Genomic DNA, 22,933 nt, shown 5'->3' on the forward strand with positions numbered 1-22,933 from the left:
ATCAACAACGCTGCAGCGATCGCAGTGGCATCGATTTAGCCTGCAGTATAGACAAGCCTTAAGACAATGCTGACACTTTCAGTTCAAGCACCTTTACCCTGATGATTAGCTATACAGTATGTGAAAACATTTCACACTTTTCACACGTTCCAATAATAAATGGTGTGCTCAAATCATTCAAAAACTACTGAAAGTAGAAACTGTACACGAGGCTGTTTTGTGGAACTCATAGCGACTTAAACAATGAACCAAGTTTGTGGGCATTTGACAATTTTAAATTTATGAACATTTAAACTAGCATTTTTTGTACTGAGCATTAGAATTTTCTGTTGTTCTCATGGTGCCCTAAAGTTAAAGCAGTTTAGGACATTGAGCTTAGCTTTGCAACATTTTATACTGCTTATGGCCTTAATTTTTTTTTTTAAGTTACTCAAGTTATCTGGGTTCTCCTCTCAGTTCGTCACAGACTTTGTCTGTGACATTGAACAAGTTCTTTAACCTTTCAATGCTTCAGTTTCCCTCTCTGACATAGCTATTGTATGACAATTCATTAATGTTTTTTAAGTCCTTTGCCACCCTGAAGTGACAAGTACTAAAGTACAGTATTACTGAATCCAGAAGCCATTAATAACTATACTTCAAAGCTGAATCTGATCTGAAATTCTCAATAATAACTTCATCATCTTATCCCATCAATCGGGATCAACAGTCTTGTTTTTCATCTTCAATTGTTCTTGTCAAGTTTGTCTTCCATGCTGACACCAACTTTATTCATGTATTCAACATCTTAAACCACCTTTTTCTAGGTTGTTCTTGTGGTCCTTGTCCCACGAAAACTCTTGTACTCTCTTGCCAACATATCCCACATCTTGTCATCTCACATGGTCAGTTGATACTGCCTCAGCTTTTCTGTGATGAGTGTTACCTGCATCATGGCTCATACTGTCTCATTGCATAGTCCATCAACTCTCATCTGACTCAGAATGCTCCTGAGCAATCTCATTTCAGTAGTATGAAATAGTTGTTCTTCTCTCTTCCTCGCTGGCCAGCATTCTGACCAATACATCATAGAAAGATTTAATCAAGATATTTATCACTTGGCTGAAATTCTCAATGTCACATGAGAAAATAATGCAGATTTATTATTTAAAATCTCTGAGCAACTCATAACTACAAGATGGAGGAATAATGAGTACACATCACACAAGTAGTCCCTGTTTTCTATCAGAAAGGTCTTCAGTGCGGTCAAGTTCAGCAAAACAGTTGGTCAGAAAGCCTGGATCTATACACAATTATGTACCGGTTTAATTAAAGGTGTGTTTAAAGAGTAAACCAATTTAGTTAAAGCAGGGAAAATGCCTGTAAGGACACTCTTAAACTGATATTAAAATATGTATATTGATTTAGCTTAATTTGGTAAGCGGTCTACACACAGAAGGCACACTGCCTCAACTAAATTGGTTACTAATCAATTTAATTACATGGGTCCAACCCCTTTATCAGAACCCTCCTATTAATTTGAGAATGTTTAAAATCTTCAGTAAGCTAAATTGATTTAATTAAATTGGTTTCTAAATCAATTTAGTGAAATTGGTGGTCTTCTTGTGTGGACATTTATGAACAGGTTTGTATAAAATCAATGAGTTTTCTGAGTAGACCGATCCCAAGGAATTGACTAACTAAATGAATATAAGTGTAACCCCTTTGGGGTTTAGAGAGCATGGCCCCTTTAAATCTTTTTCCTAAGTGGGGAGGGAGAGCAGTGAGACAAAGGAGGGAAACTCCAGGGTGTGGCTCTGGAGCTCCAGGGAGAAGAGCTGCAGCAAGCAGGCCCTTGCAAAGTGAAGCAGCAGAGAACCTGTCTGAAGCCTGGGAGGGACAGAGTGGTGATCGGGAACACCCCAGGACAGGAGCCAGGAAAAGCACTGTGGGAATCACCCAAGAAGGACAGGCTGGAGCTGGACCCACTATCACTGCTGCCAGAGCTGCATGGGGCTGTGAGTACTGGGGATTGTGACTCTGCACTGGGAATAAGGAGGCGGTAGGCGGTAGCTAGTCAAGTGGGGAGGTGGTTGCTCTGGGTGACTTTGCAGAGAGCAGCAGAAGAGGGCACCTGAAGGTTTGTTGGGGAAAGTTTACTGGCACCGAAGACGACCAGGAGCACCCAAGACTCACCACTGGACTGGAACTTTGCTCAGGACTCCTGAACTCTGTGTGCAGACACATTGCTCCATGTCTGCCCTTTCAAACTGTGATACCACTGGTCCTGTGGGGCCTTGGTTTGGACGCAACCCTATATTTCCCCTCGTTTTTCTCCTCTCATCCCTCTGTAAATAAATATTTCCCTTTCTTATATCCATTGTACTTTTCCGGTGGGTGGGTGGGTGTGTTCACTCTGCAGGGTTTAGAACAGATGTCCCTGGCGTGGAAGGGAATTTTCCTGCCACACTTCTGCGCGCGCCTTCTCTTGGCCAGAGCTGCCTGCAGAGTAGACTCCATCTTGGCCACAAGAGCGCTAAAGTTACATAAGCCATTTTTAAAAATGATTTAAGATCATCTTCACGGAGGTTTGCTCATTTTTAATTAAATTAGATTTAAATAGATTTTAGTTAAACCAGTGCTAGTTTGTGTGTAGACAAGGCCAAAGTCATTATACTGAACTAGTACTACAGGTAGTGTAGATGCAGTTTGTCTGACCCTCTGCATGATAAGACCCTATTTTCAGTCATTAATACTCACTCTGAAGACTTAAACAATTTGGGCTGAAATTTGCCAAGGCAGGTGTCTGCCATAGGCTGAAGTGTTTGGGATACCTTCAGCTAAAATGGTTGAGCCATTTCAAAGAATTAAGCCAGGGAGAAAAACATTGTTATGGTCATGTTAAAACAACTCTTACAATCATTTTATTCTACTCAATTCTTTGGAACAGGGACTTTCAGTTTAGCAGGGGGATAGCTCAGTGTCAGGGATATGCCTTTTGCTGTATCCATAAAAATTTACCGTTTGGCCGTTATAAATCTTGGAGGTGAGGGAGAGAAACGGGACTCAGTTTGAACATGTTCAGTAGATTTGTTAGAATTCTCTGATGATTCTGTTCGTACTCAGCAAGCCCCATCCCAGAGATGCAAGGGTTGAGCTGCATTTTCGCTGTAACTGCTCATTTTACTTCAGGAGGTAAAGGCCGCTTTACTGCCTGCTGCTCGGGCCTATCTCGACCAGGTCCTGTGAGAGGGTGTCCCCCACCCACCCTACAGCCCAGGCCCTCTGGACCTTTTCATCAGGCTCCTGTCTCGGGGACCCATCCAGCCACCCAACCCCTTCACTGTGAGCCAGCTGCATGACTTGCAGCAGGCTCATTTCCAGACCGCGCCAAGGAAACATCTGTACACGTTCGTGCTCCACACCTTCACGTCCTCACCCCAGCATCCCACCCTGACACAAAGTGGCAGGACCTCCTACCACCTCTGGAGGGTGAGGAACCCCAGTGGGCCAGCCTATACTCCACTATGGTCCCGAGACCCACTGAGGATATCAGTTGGTAGTTCCTTCATGGAGCTGTGAGCACAGGCGTGTTCTTGGCGTGGTTCACCCCTATTCCGGACACCTGCCCCTTTTGCGGCATGAGGGAGACCCTGGTGCACGTGTATCTGGCGTGCGCCAGGTTGCAGCCCCTATTCCGGCTCCTCCAGAACCTCCTGTTGAAGTTCTGGCTGCCCTTCTCCCAACACTTGTTTATATTTGCACATCCTATCCGTGGCCCCGCTAAGTCACGAGACCTCCTTGTCAACCTCCTCCTGGCCCTAGCCAAAGTAGCCATCTACAGCACCAAGAAAAGGATGGTAGACGAGCAGGTGCTCTGTGCCTGTGGGCCTACTTCTGCTTCTCCCTGGTCTCATGCATCTGGGCAGAGTTCCTCTGGGTGGCATCCGCTGGCTCCCCTGACACCTTTGAGGAGCAGTGGGTGCTATCTGGGGTTCTCTTCTCAGTGTCCCCGTCCGGTTCCCGCCCTTTAGCCCTGTGACCTCACTCCTGTCCCTGCTATGTCTTTAATTGTCCCCCATACTTAACTGAGATCCAGGACCTTGTGGATCCTCCCCTTAAGCGGGGGGGAGGTCCTTTAGCAGTGGCTCTGCCCGCCCATTTCCAGGATCCCAACAGGCTACCATCTAGGAACCACTGAGAACTGGAATGAACAGCAGGGAGACTCTTTCTCCAGTGCTCTTAATGGTCCCCCTGCTGGCACACTGGCAGTTAGGAGGTGGCAGTCTTACTTGAATGCAGGTGGGAGTACATCAGGGAAGGGAAGAGATGTAGCAGGGGGAAAAAGAGTAAGAGCTTGCAGGGAAGGAGATAGAAGCCTGTTGGGGGAAAGAAAGATCAGGGCAAGGGCAAAAACAGAAGGAGGTGGGAGAATAGAAGCAGAACATGGGTAGAACCAGAGGTAGGGGATAGAGGAAGAAGCTGGGTAGAGACATGAGGAGACGGGGGCAGGAGCTAAGGACTGTGGAGCATGGCAGGCAGTAGCTGTGGACAGCGGGAAGCAATGAGCCGGGTGGGAGTTGAAGGAACAGAAGAGAACAGAGAGAGGCTGGGGGATTGGGGAAGAAGGTTCTGTGGTCACAAGAAGATACTTCCCTGCAAAACTTGGAACTGAATCAATTATTCCAGCAACTCAGTATTGCTTTGCTATTTAACGAATGCCTGTGAAACCTAGTGGTGAGTATGAGTCTCCATCCACACATATGATGCCAGCTCTTCATAGAAGTTAACAGCCTATTACTGCAACCAGTTACTCATTACCTCAATGAGGCATTCAGCAATTACTGCCTCATTCAGTGAGAAACTGAACAGTGCTCTGGGAATTAATCAGGGTTGTGTAAGGAAAGAAGCTATTCTCTGTAAGACCTCTATCTCATGTGTGGTAGAAGTTGGAAGTGTAGTATATGAGGGAGTGGGCTGCAGCAAGAGAAAGGGTAGCCTCCTATGTGATGCTAGGCAAGTCATATAAACCAAAATTTTCCACAGGTGGCCTCTATGTATTCCTCATTTTTTGGGTACCTCAGCTTGAGAAGCCTGGCATCTGGCTTGCAGAAGTGCTAGGTACTCATAGCTGCAACTGAAGACAATGGGAGTTCTGCTCTGAACAGACAAAAGGGCAAGTACTCTGGGGAAAAAAAAAAAAAAAAAAATCAAACCCCAGGCATCTCAAGTGGTATACCCAACTTGACACTTTTGGCTGTAGTCTGTGCCTCAGTTCCCCATATGTAAAATGGGGATAATACCACCACCTCACCTCACAGGTGATGTGAAGATTATTGTGTATAAAGAACTAAAGCATTATGATAAAAGCAAAATAGAAAAGCCCATGCAGAAGTTAATTTTGTATTCACTCCCAGGTTTGGCTGGCATGCAGTAAAAAAATGCCTGGGGCCAAACACTGAATGATAGCGATAAAAAGCAATATTGAATAGCTACCCATTTAATGAACACCATTCATCCTATGCACTGAATGAAGCAGGGATCCTGTAGGAAAGAAGAGCATGTGATCATGTAGTTAAAGTGCAAAGGAGCTGAACTTCCTACCTTTTGAGTTTAAGATCACAGCCTTAATGTTATTTAACATAGAGGATTTGTATGTAATATATAAATAAACTTGTGTATTTAACTGAACCTGTATCATTTACTAATGTAGCAGTAAAATGTTAAGTTTTTCCAATATCTACAACAATTTTGAAGAAAATATACAATTTTTTTTTGTATTATTGCATTGTACCTGATCATTCTAGATTCTGTTTTACAGTGTTTTCACCACCAACACTGCATAAGAGAAACTGGCAAAATATACCATCTTTGCCTTAGAAGGATGCATGAAAGTACATATAGGCCACATCAGTGCTCTTTGTCCCTGAAATTTACCATTCTTGCTACCACTCTTGCCCTGCTGTGTTGTAGCTTGCCACTATGTACTAGAGCATGGGTTCTGTGCTCATCTTCACTGTTGTTCCATTAAATGCAGTAGAAAGCACTTTAGAATAATTTGATCCAGATTATGATTTCATTTAGACATGAATAACTCTATTGGAAGTCTATGAACTAGCCAGCTCCACTGATGTCAACGAGTTTACTCAGGCTTTATGCTGGTGGAGATGAGATCAGAATTTGGCCTCTTGATCACAAGATACTACATAAAATTATATTCTCTTGCTTAATATTTACCAGCCCATGTATATTAGTAGAGTATTTATTTGAAATTGTTCTGCTTGTGTACATTAGGTTATTCCCAATTATCTGAAGTTGAGCTGCTAATACAGGCCAGAACTATAGTTATCTTTGTTGGTAATAAGCAGTAGTGGCCTTCCTGAATTGCAAGGAAAAAAGATCAGTTATCCAATCTGAGATTCCAGCTCACCAGGAGGTAACATTAGTTTGTTCCATAAAGACTCATCTAGTATGTAGGTACTTTTATTACATCTGATTTTTTGTTTGCTTGATGAAATATTTCAGACACTCCAATCAAAATCCAAGGTCCTTTCTAGAAATGTCATTTAACTTTGTAAAAAGAAAAGGAGTACTTGTGGCACCTTAGAGACTAACACATATATTTGAGCATAAGCTTTCGTGAGCTACAGCTCACTTCATCAGATGCACTTTGTGTTTTACAGAGATGGTTTTGATGCATCTATTTTCCTTCTGGCAGAGATGGACCTAAACAGGAACGTTAGATCTGAAGCTGAGGGGAAGTTCACATTTGAAGTTATTTGCTAGGCTGGGATCCACTTCTAGTAATAAGCACCTTACCTTGAAATCTTGTTTGTTGCTTTTCCTTCAGCAGCAATGGCTTCTGAGGCCCTGAGCAACTGCCTGAAGTTCATAAAAATAGAATAGCCTAAACCCAGCTGAAGGATCAGGGTGAACTAGGTATTATGCTGTCTCTGAAGAGGACCCAAGTACAACAAAGAAAATATTTGGCCAAAGGATATTAGTTTGCTCTTCTAGACTGGTAAGAAGTACTGTTTACAAAAGCCAGTAATGTGTTCCAAACAAGCGTATAGTAGGTCTGGTTATTTCAGCACTAAGTGTCCAAACTTGGCAAGTAAAAACCTCATTTCTTTCCAGAGATTCCTTTGCCCAAGTTAATGATGGCAGGAATGGCTCACAGGCCAATAATTGCATTTTTCACACTCCATGATATCTCTGCTTAGAGCAGGATTGAAGTTTCCATGATCTACAAAGGAATGCTGCTAGTACAGAAAAACAAATGCATAAGAAATCTTAGATATTTATTTCTAAAAGTACAAAATGAGTCAATCTTTGAAGGGGGCATTTTTTAAAAGTTTAACTAGTAAGAACATTGTGAGCAAGAAGCACCACTTTTATCATTACTCTTACAAAACAGATAAGATATTGATGTATAAAAAAGATGAACCAGTCGCAGGTCAGCCAGACATAGAAGTCCCTTACCTGGATGTTATAATAACCATGTTTTATCTCAAACAGAGGAGTACTTTTCGACCCAGGTTGGTTGTCGGATAGCTCCAGTGACGATTCCAATAAATTACATAAATAGGAGCAAAGCACCCACCCTTCTGTCCGAGGCTTCCCAGCGCCAGGGAGTCCGCCACAGTCCGCGCGACTGGGAGTCTTAGGCGTCTGGGTAAGTGCAATAATACATAGCAGTACTTGCATCCGAAACCACTGAGGAGATGGGCCCGTGGGCGTCTGGCGCGGGCAGGCCGGCTTCGTGGCCCTGGAAGTGGAGCCCTAGCTCGGGCTTGCAGGCGAAGTGCAGGTACTGCTCGAATTCGGTGCGATCCACGTCGCCCAGCAGCTCGTCCTGCGACAGGTGCTCCAGGGGCTCCCTGCACTGCTGCGCCTCGGGCGGCGGCGAGGGCTGGCAGGGCTGCGGCGGGAGCTGGGGAGCGCGGGCCGGGCCGGCGGGCTGGCACAGCTGCCCGTAGTAGGCGTGCAGGGGGCCCTGGCAGCCCAGCAGGCTCTGCAGGGAGCTGAGCTGGCCCAGCGGCTCGGCGCGGGGCAGGTGCCTGCGGAGCGCGGCGCTGGCCTGGCTCTCGGCCCCGTGCGCGGGGTACTCGGCCGCGGGGTAGCCGTAGGGCGCCAGCTGACACTCGTCCTGCAGGGGCGGCGTGAAAAAGGCCGGCTCGGTCTCCGCCGCGTCCAGCGGGGAGGGGTCCGGGGTCGGCAGGTTGTAGCCGTCGAAGGCGGCAGCCAGGGGCTGGCAGTCCCGGTAGTGGCCCAGCGCCGGGGGCAGCGCGCTCTGCACGGCGGGGTAGCCCTGCTCCGGGTAGGGCAGGGCCAGGCTCTCCACGCACATCCTGCTGCCCTCGCTGGCCAGCCCGGCGCCCGGCGCCTCCGCCAGCCCGTGCGGCAGGAAGCCGCTTTCCACGCGCTTCAGGCGCTTCACCTGCTTCCGCCGGCGCGGCCGGTACTTGTAGTTGGGATGGTCCTGCATGTGCTGCACCCGCAGCCGCTCCGCCTCCTCCACGAACGGCCGCTTCTCCGCCAGCGACAGCGCCTTCCAGGCCTTCCCTGCGGGGCGACAGACCGCGTCACCCTGCGGCTCTTCCGTGCGCCCCGACGAGCCCCTGGCCGCCCCACCCAGCACCCGGCCGCCTCCGTCCCCCCAGCCTGTCCCTGTCCACCCCCCCCCCCCCACACACACACACGCTCGGCCGGCTCCATCTCCCCTACCCACCCGGCCGCCCCCATTGCCCAGGGCGCCCCACACCCACCACCTGGCCGCCTCCATCTCCCCTACCCACCCGGCCGCCCCCATTGCCCAGGGCGCCCCACACCCACCACCTGGCCGCCTCCATCTCCCCTACCCACCCGGCCGCCCCCATTGCCCAGGGCGCCCCACACCCACCACCTGGCCGCCTCTCCTCCCCACCCAACTCCCCATGCGCCCCCCACACAACCCCCGGCTTCTCCATTTCCCCCAGCCTCGAGCTCCCCTCGCTAACCCAGTCCCCGGGCAAGAGGCATTGGCAATTTCTCCCCTGCCCTCTGCCCCCAGGGCGCCAGCCCGGGCCCCGCAGCCGCCTCGCCCTCGGGGCAGGTGCCAGCAGCACGCGGCTCGCAGTCCCAGCTGCGGGCCGGCGGGAGGGGAAAAGCCCCCTGGCGCGGCTCAGGTGCCGGGTCACGAGCGGACACTCACCCAGCATCTTGCTGAGCTCCGCGTTGTGCAGGTCCGGGTTCTGCTGCGCCAGCCGCTTGCGCTCGTCCTTGGCCCACACCATGAAGGCGTTCATGGGCCGGCGGATGCGGGACTCGCTTTTGGCCCGGCTGCTCGCAGCCCCCGCCGGGGCCGCCTCACTCTTCACCTTGGCGTCTGCGAGGGGGCTCAGGGACTCTGCCCACTGGCAGGGGCCCAGGGCCGGCATCATGATGGGGAGCGAGCACCTTGCCTGCGTCTGGTCGTCGCTGCTGGCGTATCCCGCATCGGGGCTGCTCATCTCGGGGCAGCCGGAGCCACCGGGAGGAGCCGGGCTGAACCGGACCCGCCTCCGACCCCTCCCCGGGCACAGCTGGGAGGAAAAGGACCGTCTGCTCCGAGCAGCGCCCTCTCCCCTGGCTCGGCTGGGGCGGCAGGGACAGCGCCCCTGGCGGGTCCGGCGCTGGCTGAAGCAGGGTCTCTGGTGGGGGGGCCCCGGCTCACTGCTGGCAGCTGTCAGAGCGCGGCCCTATTTACCCAGAGCCGCGGCCAATGGCGGGGCGGGGGCGGGGTCTGGGCTGGGAAGGCGACAGGGGGCTCGACGCTCCGAGCGGGGAATGGAAGAGGCCCAGCCCCGCCCTTTCCAGCTCCTCTTTACCTGTGCAGGTTACAAGACAGACGGCGCCGGGCGGAGACTGATTTTCCCAGGATTCAGGGTGGGGGGAATTATTCGGCCAAGAAATCGTCCAGGTGAGCAAACTTTCAAGCGACACTTAGCCGTAACCTCAGCTATGGAGACACTGGAGGTGGCTGTAGAATGGTATGCATAACGAGAGATCTTTTGGATGGATGTATTGGCCCTGGAGATCATGTCATACGTGGACTCTCTTCTGTGTTTTAGCTTGACAAATCAACTGCTTCATGTTTGGTGTCCTAGTCTTAAAAACTAAGCCACACTCAGTTTATTTAACGTGAAACGTGTCCCTGGTTGTGTTTGATATCGAAAGGTGTGTAAGTGACGTTAAAATTATACCGATTTCTTTCTGAAATAAGTGATATACTACTGTGTTCTAAAAATGGCCTTTTAATGGCCTCTTTATGCAATATTTTTGTTTTTTTAAATGTATTATAATTAAATATCTCAGTGCTATCCGAAAACATCAAGTGTCCTTAAACATTAGACTGTGAGAGATTTTTATTTAGATAAGGAAGTCTGTTTGGACCGATCTCGGCAAATAAATTAATATTGAATTTATGAATGAATCGTGCTTTAGGTTAATTAAGTCCATCTGGCAATGAAGCGCAACATTTCCCCCCCACCCCCGATAAAATATACAACTCTTTTGTCAACTCCTCTCCACCAAATCGCTGGCAAGGGTGAAAGAGGAAATCACTGGATAATGTTAAACATATACAGTGTTATGACTGGCTGCAGTGCCCAGAACCTTAGAGTTTAGGTGCCAAGTACCCATGATGACCAAGGGGATTGTGCGTTCGTTTGTTTGGGGTGGGGGGGGGTGATTTTGGTTTTGGTTTTGTTTGTTTTTTGGTCGTCTTCTTCTCTAAAAGCAAATATACTAATTCCTTTGGCTTCTTTAGATTTTTTCCGATGCCTCTGTTTCCAATGGTAACATGCAATCAATTTTGTGTCTTATAAAAGAAGGTAATTTAACCCATTAATTTAGCCCTTAATCTACCACAAAGGACCCAAACCATTAGCAAGTGAGTTGTGTAACGACGGGCTCCGCAAAGAGAAACCATTCCATTGAATCGTTTGCTGGAGGGGAAAGGATTTGGGAATGGAATACACACTGGTCAAGAAGGATCAAGGCCAGCGGTGATTGAAAGGGGTCGTTGTCGGCTTGTTTGGCAGATATTACAGAAACCACTGCAGACCAAACCCACCCGGAAATATATATATATATATATATATATATATATAAACACCTTGAACTGCAGAGTAGATTTGAACAGCGATTTAATCTCCCAGCAAATCATCTATATTCTTTAGATTAACATTACTCTAAACGACTCAAATCTCAAATCAGGAATTTGCCCCCTTCTTACATCTTGCGGCATTGTAATGAGCAATGGATTTTTTTTTTAATGTACAGAAAAATTCAGTGGCTTGACAGGCGCAAGAAAAATATTGTTATTTCACAATCCCTACATTTTCTGTCTCCTGGTTTTGCAATGATTTCACAGGACGGTTATATTGCATGGAATATAGAAATGCATGGTACAAGCACTCCGATTATGCTATTGACGCTGATATTCAATCCCGTTTATTTTACCATGCCACTACATTTTGAAAGGTAGCAGATTTTGTACAGGCAAAACATAATTGCATCTTAGAAATGATCTGGGGAAGCTGGAGGTTTTGACAGTGAGAGGCTCAGCATCCAGCATGCTGTGGGGGAAGCTGGTGCTGGTTTTGCCATCTAAAGGTAGATGATTTTCCTAACGGGAGGGGATGATCCTCTTGTCTCCCCATTTTCTGCCTGTCCTAAGAATGGGTGTAGAGGTGACTTTCAGCTGGGGTAGGCTGAGTTTCTGCATCCCTAGCAATATATATCTGCCTCAGTTACAAACTTTATCTTCACAACCCTAAGGACTAGAAACATTGTTTAAAATTGTAAACAGAATCTGCTTCACAGTTCTGCAGTGCAGCGAGGGCAGAATACTTGGGAGGCTGGCTGTACATAGTCCCATGGAATTTACATACACTTAGGAAACAGAAACTTTGGAGTAAAACCATAGTTATATTCACAGGCCAGCGCCTTACTTAAGTCACCTTTTGGTGACTACAGGCCAAAGCCTGTCATTCCTTCAGTGTGCTCTGGGCACTGCTGGTAACAACTTCATAGGATTTGATGCTTTAGCAGGCTCCACATGCTGAAATCAATGCAGAAGGAGGAGCTCCTGTTCTGGATCACCACCACCCTTCCTGTATATTAGTGATATCCGAGCACAAAAAAAGTAGACAATAAAGAGGGACATAGGATCTCATTGGGGAAGGGGAGATATGCCCTATGCTGCCTTCAAAATATACAAATAAAAATAAAATTGGTTGTTCTATACACATTTTAGAAGTATATTATAAACGTACCTTAGTCACAAGGGATGTTGTGAGGCAAAATTCATAGGCATTTGTAAAGCACTATGAGATCCTCAGATGGAAGAGCCTTGTACTGGAGCAAATAACATATTATTAATATATTATTTATTATAGATACTTGCCAGAAGCAAGATGACTCTATGCAGTTCCTTCCTCTAATGGGTAGGCACTAGGGAGATTGGGCCAATAATTCTATAGTACATGGATTTTGTGTGCACAGCTGAACACTTTGCTGTATACACATTTCTGGGTTTTATTCCCACCATCAACTTTTTTTTTCTTCCTGTAAACATATGATGAAAGAGCAGCTGGGACAGCTTCTGTACTAACATAAAGTCACACATGACTTTAAATGGAAATACTGAAAATGACATGAATAGTTAAGGCACTAGACCAAGAGTTAGCTCTTGTTTCAGTCCTGGCTCTGCCACCGATTCCCTGTATGGTCTTGGTAAGTCACTTAGGCCCAAACATTTAGAGAAGTGGTTAATCTTAAATACCTGTGTAGTCTCATTGACTGGGAGTCCCAGCTGCACAGTACACTGTGCTAGATACTGGACAAATAGTAGGACACAGTCCCTGTTCTGAAGAGCTTTCAGTCCAAACTGACAAAAGAGAAAAGGGGTATGGGAAAGGAAGTAACATTATGTTCATGTTACAAATGGGAAACTGAGGGAAAGAGTGACTCCCCCTCCCCAATCTTGCAAGCACTTAATTATTCCTGTGGTTAAAGTTAAGCTTGTATTTGTTTACAGAATTGGAGCCTCTCGTCCTGGCTCCAGTAGAATTTGCAGGAGTGTAATTACATTGAGGTAGTTCGATCATTTCTCCTCCTACCATTTGTCATTGTTGTTGATTTAAGCTATAAAGTCTTCAGAGCAGGGACTGTCTCTTGGTATGTGTCTGTATGATGCCTGTATGATGCCTCCTACAACGAGGCTCTGATTAATGATTATTAATCATATTTATTATGTTAGTACCTAAGGACCAACCAAGAATGGGGCCCTCTTGTGCTAGGCACTATACAAACACAAAGTAGTAGATAATCCCTGCCCCAAAGATTTTACAATCTAAATAGACAGACAGACAGGGTAGGAGTTGTGGGAATGGATAAAACATACTGTCCCGCTCCCACAACTTGCCCCAGCTTCTGCTGGCTCTAACCTCCCATGCTACCCCACCCCATACCTATTCCCTGTGCCAGCTCCTTAGATCCCCATCCATTCCCTAGCTCCTACTGCTCCCACCCCCTCAATCCTACTCCCACCCCAGCTCCTCTTTCATCTGCCCCATCCTACCCTCTGCTCAGCTCTCCACCTTTCCTCACCCATTCCCCAGTCCTACCCCAGCTACCTCTGTCCCTGCCCCCGTCAGGCCTGATGCTGATCTCAGACGCTGCCTCTAGACACTCGTGAAATAACAACAAATTAATAATGGTGTTTACATTACAATAGCCCCCAAAAGCTTTCAAGCGCTTCCAAGAGACATCTAGGAGGGCTTGGTCCCTGCCAGAAAGAGTTTACAAGCTTAGACCTTGTCTATACTAGAAACAAAGTTGCTTTGGGTGAAATTGAATTGATTTTAAATCTACCTGGTTAAATCAGTGCAAACCCCTGCTGTACAAACCAATTTAATCCTGTTTATATCAAATTAGCTTAATTCAGTAAAGTCTGTGGGAATTGTGTTTAAAGGATCAGAGCCTTTAATCCATAGCCTCTATAAAATCGCTCACTGATTTATATAGTCCTGAAGTGAAGACAGGTCTGATTTAACTGTTCTCTCTAACATGGTTCATTGTATAGTTTAGATTGAGCCTAAATGTAAAAAAAAAAAGGCAAGTCTGCATTCAAGGCCTCATCAACACTAGGGAATTTTAATAAAAATGTCCCATCATTGCTAACACCACTGAAACTACACCAGTATTAACGACACTGGGAGCCCTGGTGCAGATGGGTCTGCAGCTCCAGCTGCCATTTGCAGCACCAGGCTGATTTAATTGACCTGCTGCTGTAAATGGTCTGCCTCTACACCCTTGTATCTGTATAATTGGACACTCTTGTTCTGCTGTGAGTACCTTTCTGGGGTGAAGTTAATAAAACCATTTCCCAGGCTACATAAATCAAACTGTAAAAAGGCTGTAGGGCTTGTGAATTTAAAGCAGAATAGCTGTTCCTGATTTGCACATGGAGCTATTCAGGAATAAGTTTTCCACTTTAAATTCACACCCTACCTTAATCCGAATTCATTTCTTTATGTAGACAAGATCTACTTTTGAAAATTAATTTGAAGTAAGGTAGATTGTGGATATAAATAGCTATTCTGGAATAGTTATTCTGAATAAATCTATGTGTGGACACTCTTATTCTGGAATAATCTGAGTCCCTTTTTCCTCTTTTCTTAAAAATATATTAAACTAAACCAGAACCAGGCACTCTTATTCTGAGATAAGAGAGTCCACACAAAAAGTTATTCCTAAATAACTTTTCTGTATTAAGTCCCTGTGTAAACAATCGTTTATACTAGCATAAGAAGAAAAGGAGTACTTGTGGCACCTTAGAGACTAACAAATTTATTTGAGCATAAGCTTTCGTGAGCTACAGCTCACTTCATCGAAAGCTTATGCTCTAATAAATTTGTTAGTCTCTAAGGTGCCACAAGTACTCCTTTTCTTTTTGCGAATACAGACTAACACGGCTGTTACTCTGAAACCTGTCTTGCTAACCTTATTGTTTAGCTGAAACCTCGCCCCCCCCCCCAGGCTAGGTTAAGCTGATTGTTGTATCCTGGCAAGTGAAAATATGAAAACTTCAAATTGCAAGATCTTTTTCCCGGGCCAGGACTTGCTTCTAATCCTGATGTTAAGGCAGTGGAGCGGCCTTTGTTTTTGCTTAGGAGGGAGGGGAAGATGGTAAGGATGAGCAGAAGACTGTGTATGGTTCAAGAAAACATTTAACATATTATATATGTAAATTGTTCCCCCATCAGCAGCAGATCCGGTCTCTGACAGGATGGACCCAGAGAACGTGAACTAAAGCCAGACTTTAGAGTCTGTTACAAATGTGTGGCAAACGCCTTCAAAGCATGATAACAAATGCTTAAGTCATTACATGTTTCAACAAATTGTCCACGAACATTCTTACCAATCAGAACTAAATTCACTTGGGCTGTTTTCCTGGGCTTTCTATAGTCACTTTCCATAAATATCCTAGAGAACATTGTGTAACATTGTCAGAAGTGGCTACGTGATTTAGGAGCCTAATTTAAGTCTAATGTTCTGAAAGTCAAGGCACAGGCACGGTCAGAAATGTTCCCCGGAGTGCTGGGGTAGTTCACAAACATGCTACGTTTTAAATTAACTTGTCCGAATATTCAGAGTCAATTTTGAACTCCTAAGAGGGAGTACTGGTCGCCAGAAACCTGATTCTTATTCAGACGCGGAAGAGGAACTATATCCACTAAACCATGTATCAAATCAAACTAAAAAGCACGTCCCAAATTTCAGATGTCAAATACTCTAATCGAATTGTTGAGGAATTATCTACATACCAAAAAATATTCATAGATCTGTCAAATATGTTTGATTAGTCAATAAACGTGTTCATAAACTGTATACAGTTGCCATTCTCTCCCCCCCCACACACACACACAGTACCCCTCCCTCAAAAAAAAAAGAGGCGAAATGTATAAAATAACCCTCACCGGTAAGTATTCCCAGCTCTATCACTGTTATGTAAACTTTTCGCACATTTGGTCATGGACATAATTTATGTACATGACAAATTTCAAAGTTCACCCGTTTTTGAACTATGTGAAAAGAGGGTGGCAATTTTATGGTGGGGGTGGAGACAAGGAAAGGGATTCAACGGATACCTCGAAAACAGCTAGAGATGTTGCTCCGACTTTCCAAAAAACACAAAAAGTCATCTATTTATTTCCAAGCAATTTCAGACCAAGGGATGAACCAGGACAATTTCTGCCAAAAACGACGGGTGAAAAGTGATTAATTGAAACTATTTTCCATCCCTGGCTGTGGCCTGCATTATTAAAGGCACCGAAATTCAAACAAATACCACCAAGGTACTTTTCCAGCATATTTGAGTGGGTATCGTATATACCCGTTTTTTGGAACATTTCTCTGATTTTTAATCAGATATGAACGTCTAATTCTCTCATTGAGATTGCGGGGAATTTGACTGTTTTCACTGAATTTGTCCGATTAGCTGAAATATATGTGCAGGTTAAAAGCTCTGTTACACATACATTTTTATGCTTAAGCTTTCAGGAGTCTCTGCATGGGATCAGGGCATCCTAATTTATACCGAATTCTGCTCCGGGATCTGCTTGGAGAGCTGCTGGGCTGATCGCAACAGCCACGATTCTACCAACCCCAGCTGGCGCTTCAACCTTGTATTATCCCTAGTTACTGGCGAATAATATATCCTAGTCTTGCTCTAGAAAGCCAGTCCAAAATGGACTTCCTGCTAATTTCTTTACCTAACCGAAAATATTCAATGATATTTGGCTAAAACTGCAAGGTCCACATAGCTCATTCAATATAGTCACATCAAAACCTGGAATAAATAATCCCCCTCACACACACACTTCTTAATATCAACTAAGGACGTCTAATACCCTTCTGTAGCCTTTCCAATGAAAAAAACAAATCTATGATTTTGCACGTACACAAATGGAGCAAAAAAAAGGTCTGGATGCGCCTTTTCCAAAAGGCAGCATAGGAATAATTTGACATGCTTTGAAAATTTTACCATTTTTGGTCAAGTCGGGACCCTTTTCACACGGGGCCATCACCTGGAAGTCGGGCCCTAATTTTTAAAGTAAAGCAGGGTGCCAGTGGATTGTAAGGAAAAGCGATGAAAAGTAAATTAATGCATCTTTTAAATGTAGGCAAGCAAAGGTATGGTAACATTTGAAATCTGGTCCTAACTAATTGATTTGAAAGGGCCTCCCCCTAATGATATGTACCGAATTGTATTATTACTAGTAGGCAAACCTTATGCCTAATGTGGTATTTTTGCAGATATTAGGACAAAATAATTATCTGTATAATTCCAAACACAACCGATCTGCTCTCAGCTAACCTAAGCGAGGAGACCCAGAATGGTGTGGAGTATACAGCACACATCAGAGTCACACCAGTACTGCACAGTGAAAAGAGCAACAGGGAATGAAGCCCATTGTTTTAAGAATCTTGAGAGTAGAACATTGTACAAAGAAAGTGAGGTTTGTTTTCTGATTCAAAAGTTGCTATGAATGAAGTCATATGCTACATTTCAGACATAAAAAGAAAAGGAGTACTTGTGGCACCTTAGAGACTAACAAATTAGTCTCTAAGGTGCCACAAGTACTCCTTTTCTTTTTGCGAATACAGACTAACACAGCTGCTACTCTGAAACATTTCAGACATAATACCACATAACTGCTTTTGGGCCTGATCCCACATTCATGGATCAGGCACTGTCTGCATCAGTTTTCAGGAATCTTGCTTTCTTTCATCAACAGAGCCAAAACCTAATTAAATTGAATTTGAAAAAGGACACTTTCATTTCACTGTCCAGATTAAAAAAAGTCAGGTTAATCATAGGATAACTAAACCTTCCCTCTCATCCCATCTCCAAGGGCTCTGTTCTGCCTCCCGCAGTACAATACTTCACATAGTGCCATTGATTTCACTGGGAGTGAAGTGTTACTTACGATAAATAAAGGAAGCAGAAGCCTGCCCTAAAACTGATTATGAATTTATAAATCTAATGTAACCACTTGATCCACTCCAACTTCCTCTTAGTTGAAACCTTTTTCTGAAATTAAACATTTTAATCCCATATAATTATACATGTGTATTTAACAGTAACACTGGAATGACCGCACTGAAAGACTTCTCTGTCTGAAGTGGTACTGACATACTTGCAAGGTCAGACCTAAATGGAGAAGTAATGCTTATCGGTAAGAACACTAACGTCTAAATGCCTATTTTGACTTATTAATGGAATGCTCCGTTGCAAAAATAACAGCTTCCTGAATATTTGGGAATCAGCTATGGAAAACTGAACTCTAGAAGGCCCTGATTTTCACCTGCGTGTTACAGTGTGTTAACTAAAATACAATGTCCAACTTATGCTTGAGGGGACATTGACTCCCCTCAGTCTTTTCCCTTAAGTGAATCCTCTTCCACACATACTGAAGACAGGCATTCAGTCGCCGACTACATTATTTCTACATGAGCTGGTTGCGTTTGGTGGTTGGCACTTTTAAAGAACGATCCTGTTCCCAATGAATTCAAACTTCTGGATAATTCATCAGATGCACAACCAAGAACTTAAATTTGGTGTCATCTTTCCTTTCCGCTTTAACTTGGATTTCACTACAAGCATACAGATAAAGGAGGTTCTATTAACTTTTTTAAGTTCAGTCAGACTCTTCATTAGTCTCTCCAATCCAAATCCCTGAAAATCCAGATATTGATTTTTAAGAGAAAACAATATTTTGAGGGGAGAGATATTTAGCATTTCCCCGCCATTTATTGGGAAAAAAAGTCGTTTGACGTTACCTCCGAAGACTTACATTTATGTATGATGGAGTTCTCACTGAAAAGGTTTGGAATGAAAACAGGACATCTATCTAAGTAGTTAGCTACCAAAGGGAACAATCCAGTAACTATCATATACATTAAAATAAATAGTAATCGTAGATGTAAGGGGATATAAAAATGAACAATTTTATTATTTTCCCTTTATTTGTAAAAGTGCAAAATTAGTCTGTACAAAACCCAAATTCCATATGTATAAAATCGAACAGTCACAACATTTAAACAGCATTGTGAACTCTTCCAGGAGCTGATAAGTTACAGTTCAACTGTGCAGCTATCTGAAGTTTAAATAGTTTTAATGTTCAGTTCAGGATGAAACACTAGAATTGCACCACTTGGGGATCAGATGAAGAGTTGTCTCTCAAACCTTGAGCGGGTCTCTGTCAACTGGCAGTTCTCAAGATTCCAATAAATTACATAAATAGGAGCAAAGCACCCACCCTTCTGTCCGAGGCTTCCCAGCGCCAGGGAGTCCGCCACAGTCCGCGCGACTGGGAGTCTTAGGCGTCTGGGTAAGTGCAATAATACATAGCAGTACTTGCATCCGAAACCACTGAGGAGATGGGCCCGTGGGCGTCTGGCGCGGGCAGGCCGGCTTCGTGGCCCTGGAAGTGGAGCCCTAGCTCGGGCTTGCAGGCGAAGTGCAGGTACTGCTCGAATTCGGTGCGATCCACGTCGCCCAGCAGCTCGTCCTGCGACAGGTGCTCCAGGGGCTCCCTGCACTGCTGCGCCTCGGGCGGCGGCGAGGGCTGGCAGGGCTGCGGCGGGAGCTGGGGAGCGCGGGCCGGGCCGGCGGGCTGGCACAGCTGCCCGTAGTAGGCGTGCAGGGGGCCCTGGCAGCCCAGCAGGCTCTGCAGGGAGCTGAGCTGGCCCAGCGGCTCGGCGCGGGGCAGGTGCCTGCGGAGCGCGGCGCTGGCCTGGCTCTCGGCCCCGTGCGCGGGGTACTCGGCCGCGGGGTAGCCGTAGGGCGCCAGCTGACACTCGTCCTGCAGGGGCGGCGTGAAAAAGGCCGGCTCGGTCTCCGCCGCGTCCAGCGGGGAGGGGTCCGGGGTCGGCAGGTTGTAGCCGTCGAAGGCGGCAGCCAGGGGCTGGCAGTCCCGGTAGTGGCCCAGCGCCGGGGGCAGCGCGCTCTGCACGGCGGGGTAGCCCTGCTCCGGGTAGGGCAGGGCCAGGCTCTCCACGCACATCCTGCTGCCCTCGCTGGCCAGCCCGGCGCCCGGCGCCTCCGCCAGCCCGTGCGGCAGGAAGCCGCTTTCCACGCGCTTCAGGCGCTTCACCTGCTTCCGCCGGCGCGGCCGGTACTTGTAGTTGGGATGGTCCTGCATGTGCTGCACCCGCAGCCGCTCCGCCTCCTCCACGAACGGCCGCTTCTCCGCCAGCGACAGCGCCTTCCAGGCCTTCCCTGCGGGGCGACAGACCGCGTCACCCTGCGGCTCTTCCGTGCGCCCCGACGAGCCCCTGGCCGCCCCACCCAGCACCCGGCCGCCTCCGTCCCCCCAGCCTGTCCCTGTCCACCCCCCCCCACACACACACACACACGCTCGGCCGGCTCCATCTCCCCTACCCACCCGGCCGCCCCCATTGCCCAGGGCGCCCCACACCCACCACCTGGCCGGCTCCATCTCCCCTACCCACCCGGCCGCCCCCATTGCCCAGGGCGCCCCACACCCACCACCTGGCCGCCTCCATCTCCCCTACCCACCCGGCCGCCCCCATTCCCCAGGGCGCCCCACACCCACCACCTGGCCGCCTCTCCTCCCCACCCAACTCCCCATGCGCCCCCCACACAACCCCCGGCTTCTCCATTTCCCCCAGCCTCGAGCTCCCCTCGCTAACCCAGTCCCCGGGCAAGAGGCATTGGCAATTTCTCCCCTGCCCTCTGCCCCCAGGGCGCCAGCCCGGGCCCCGCAGCCGCCTCGCCCTCGGGGCAGGTGCCAGCAGCACGCGGCTCGCAGTCCCAGCTGCGGGCCGGCGGGAGGGGAAAAGCCCCCTGGCGCGGCTCAGGTGCCGGGTCACGAGCGGACACTCACCCAGCATCTTGCTGAGCTCCGCGTTGTGCAGGTCCGGGTTCTGCTGCGCCAGCCGCTTGCGCTCGTCCTTGGCCCACACCATGAAGGCGTTCATGGGCCGGCGGATGCGGGACTCGCTTTTGGCCCGGCTGCTCGCAGCCCCCGCCGGGGCCGCCTCACTCTTCACCTTGGCGTCTGCGAGGGGGCTCAGGGACTCTGCCCACTGGCAGGGGCCCAGGGCCGGCATCATGATGGGGAGCGAGCACCTTGCCTGCGTCTGGTCGTCGCTGCTGGCGTATCCCGCATCGGGGCTGCTCATCTCGGGGCAGCCGGAGCCACCGGGAGGAGCCGGGCTGAACCGGACCCGCCTCCGACCCCTCCCCGGGCACAGCTGGGAGGAAAAGGACCGTCTGCTCCGAGCAGCGCCCTCTCCCCTGGCTCGGCTGGGGCGGCAGGGACAGCGCCCCTGGCGGGTCCGGCGCTGGCTGAAGCAGGGTCTCTGGTGGGGGGGGCCCCGGCTCACTGCTGGCAGCTGTCAGAGCGCGGCCCTATTTACCCAGAGCCGCGGCCAATGGCGGGGCGGGGGCGGGGTCTGGGCTGGGAAGGCGACAGGGGGCTCGACGCTCCGAGCGGGGAATGGAAGAGGCCCAGCCCCGCCCTTTCCAGCTCCTCTTTACCTGTGCAGGTTACAAGACAGACGGCGCCGGGCGGAGACTGATTTTCCCAGGATTCAGATCAGAATGCGCGGGGAAAGAGCTCCTATGGGTATGCTCTATATATTGTGAGAAATCCCCTTTTAAAGATATGTAAACTCATTTGTAATTTAGTTGAATATATCCTGGTAATAAGTATTATGTTGGTGATGACTTGAACTGGGGCCAGGCAAGAGCAGCACCTGTTGGCTAGGCATTGTACAAACACTGAAGCCTAAGCAGTCCCCAAGAGCTTGTAATATATAAATAGTCAAGACAGAGAAATATTAGGAAAAGGGATAGAACATAAAAGGAGAACCATCAATATGATGGCACTAGCTTCATGTTCGCCCTACAGGCTTTTAATTTGTAGGTCGGGTTTGGCTGGGAGGGGATTAGCTAAATCATTAGCAAGACTTGATACCTCTTTTCTCTAACTTTCATAATTAGCATAGAAATATCCAGCGTCTTTCACACGTAGGCTAAAGGGGCACCTCAATACTTTGCATCCAATGAATAGCTCATTAAATACCCTCACATCAACGTTTCCTTCTTGTAATCCGTACAAACAGTAGATTTTCAGGGATGTGTTTCCAATGTATACAACCTGGACGTGGTAATACAACGCACAGTACTTGACAAACAATCTTTTCACCTCAGATGCTTCGGGTATTTAGAATTATGGTGAACATACCATGCTCGTAACATGAATATATGAGGTAAACAACTGTTAATTAAGGTTTCAGAGTAGCAGCCGTGTTAGTCTGCATTCGCAAAAAGAAAAGGAGTACTTGTGGCACCTTAGAGACTAACAAATTTATTAGAGCATAAGCTTTCGTGAGCTACAGCTCACTTCATCGGATGCATTTAAGTAAATATACGTAGCTGCGTATTTTGCAAACATAAACATAAAATCAGACCACATAGAGATACATGACTTATATTATATATATACATATATATTTACATATTATATTGTGTCTTCATGTAGCATACAAGGTAATCAAAATTACAACTTCTTATAAAGGTCTCAGGTTAATGTTTGCATTGTTATATGGCGCTATTAAATGCATGAATGCTTATCTTAGAACAGCGCCGAGCTTTAAACATAAGATCAAAGAGGCTTATTTGGGTAAGGACACCTTTGTTTAGACAACAGCTACAGGCAAATAATCTAACCCTACATGAATCCTCTCCTGGATTCATGAATGAACTCAGCCTCGCCTTTAATGAAATCCAGGATTTTACTTCATGTTTCTTGTAAAATTTGAATCTATTCCTTTAAAATTGAAATATGTCGTAGAGATTTCAGAAGCAATATCTTGAGATGCACTACTGTGA

At 47.1% G+C, this 22,933-nt stretch overlaps 2 protein-coding genes and 1 long non-coding RNA gene across 4 annotated transcripts; 1 reads left to right on the forward strand and 2 right to left on the reverse strand.

The window, feature by feature from the left end:
- The first annotated feature begins 1,721 nt into the window (after positions 1-1,721).
- Positions 1,722-10,345, forward strand: LOC122458688. Of its 2 annotated transcripts, none has more exons than XR_006278836.1 (4): positions 1,722-1,997; positions 6,830-7,000; positions 7,498-7,654; positions 9,836-10,345. It is a non-coding gene; the product is annotated as an uncharacterized LOC122458688 (long non-coding RNA). The 2 variants fall into 2 exon arrangements; XR_006278837.1 differs by having other exon boundaries at positions 6,833-7,000.
- Positions 7,260-9,686, reverse strand: LOC119851275 (transcription factor Sox-17-alpha-like). Its single transcript, XM_038390854.2, has 2 exons — positions 9,173-9,686; positions 7,260-8,544 (listed from the first exon to the last, which is right to left on the reverse strand). Exons 1-2 carry the CDS (start codon positions 9,468-9,470, stop codon positions 7,643-7,645), a joined length of 1,200 nt encoding a protein of 399 aa, XP_038246782.1. The 5' UTR covers positions 9,471-9,686; the 3' UTR covers positions 7,260-7,642.
- Positions 10,346-18,996: 8,651 nt separating the features above from the next.
- Positions 18,997-21,421, reverse strand: LOC119851255 (transcription factor Sox-17-alpha-like). Its single transcript, XM_038390806.2, has 2 exons — positions 20,922-21,421; positions 18,997-20,293 (listed from the first exon to the last, which is right to left on the reverse strand). Exons 1-2 carry the CDS (start codon positions 21,217-21,219, stop codon positions 19,392-19,394), a joined length of 1,200 nt encoding a protein of 399 aa, XP_038246734.1. The 5' UTR covers positions 21,220-21,421; the 3' UTR covers positions 18,997-19,391.
- Positions 21,422-22,933: the final 1,512 nt, after the last annotated feature.

Source organism: Dermochelys coriacea, chromosome 2 (assembly GCF_009764565.3).
Source record: "Dermochelys coriacea isolate rDerCor1 chromosome 2, rDerCor1.pri.v4, whole genome shotgun sequence".
NCBI lineage: Eukaryota > Metazoa > Chordata > Testudines > Dermochelyidae > Dermochelys > Dermochelys coriacea.

Bases quoted from the DNA above. Each gene is read 5' to 3' on its own strand.
- LOC119851255 (XM_038390806.2), bottom strand. From the start codon at position 21,219: ATGAGCAGCCCCGATGCGGGATACGCCAGCAGCGACGACCAGACGCAG. The intron at 20,294-20,921 runs GTGAGTGTCCGC...GTCGCCCCGCAG, and splicing joins GGAGCTCAGCAAGATGCTGG to GGAAGGCCTGGAAGGCGCTG.
- LOC119851275 (XM_038390854.2), bottom strand. From the start codon at position 9,470: ATGAGCAGCCCCGATGCGGGATACGCCAGCAGCGACGACCAGACGCAG. The intron at 8,545-9,172 runs GTGAGTGTCCGC...GTCGCCCCGCAG, and splicing joins GGAGCTCAGCAAGATGCTGG to GGAAGGCCTGGAAGGCGCTG.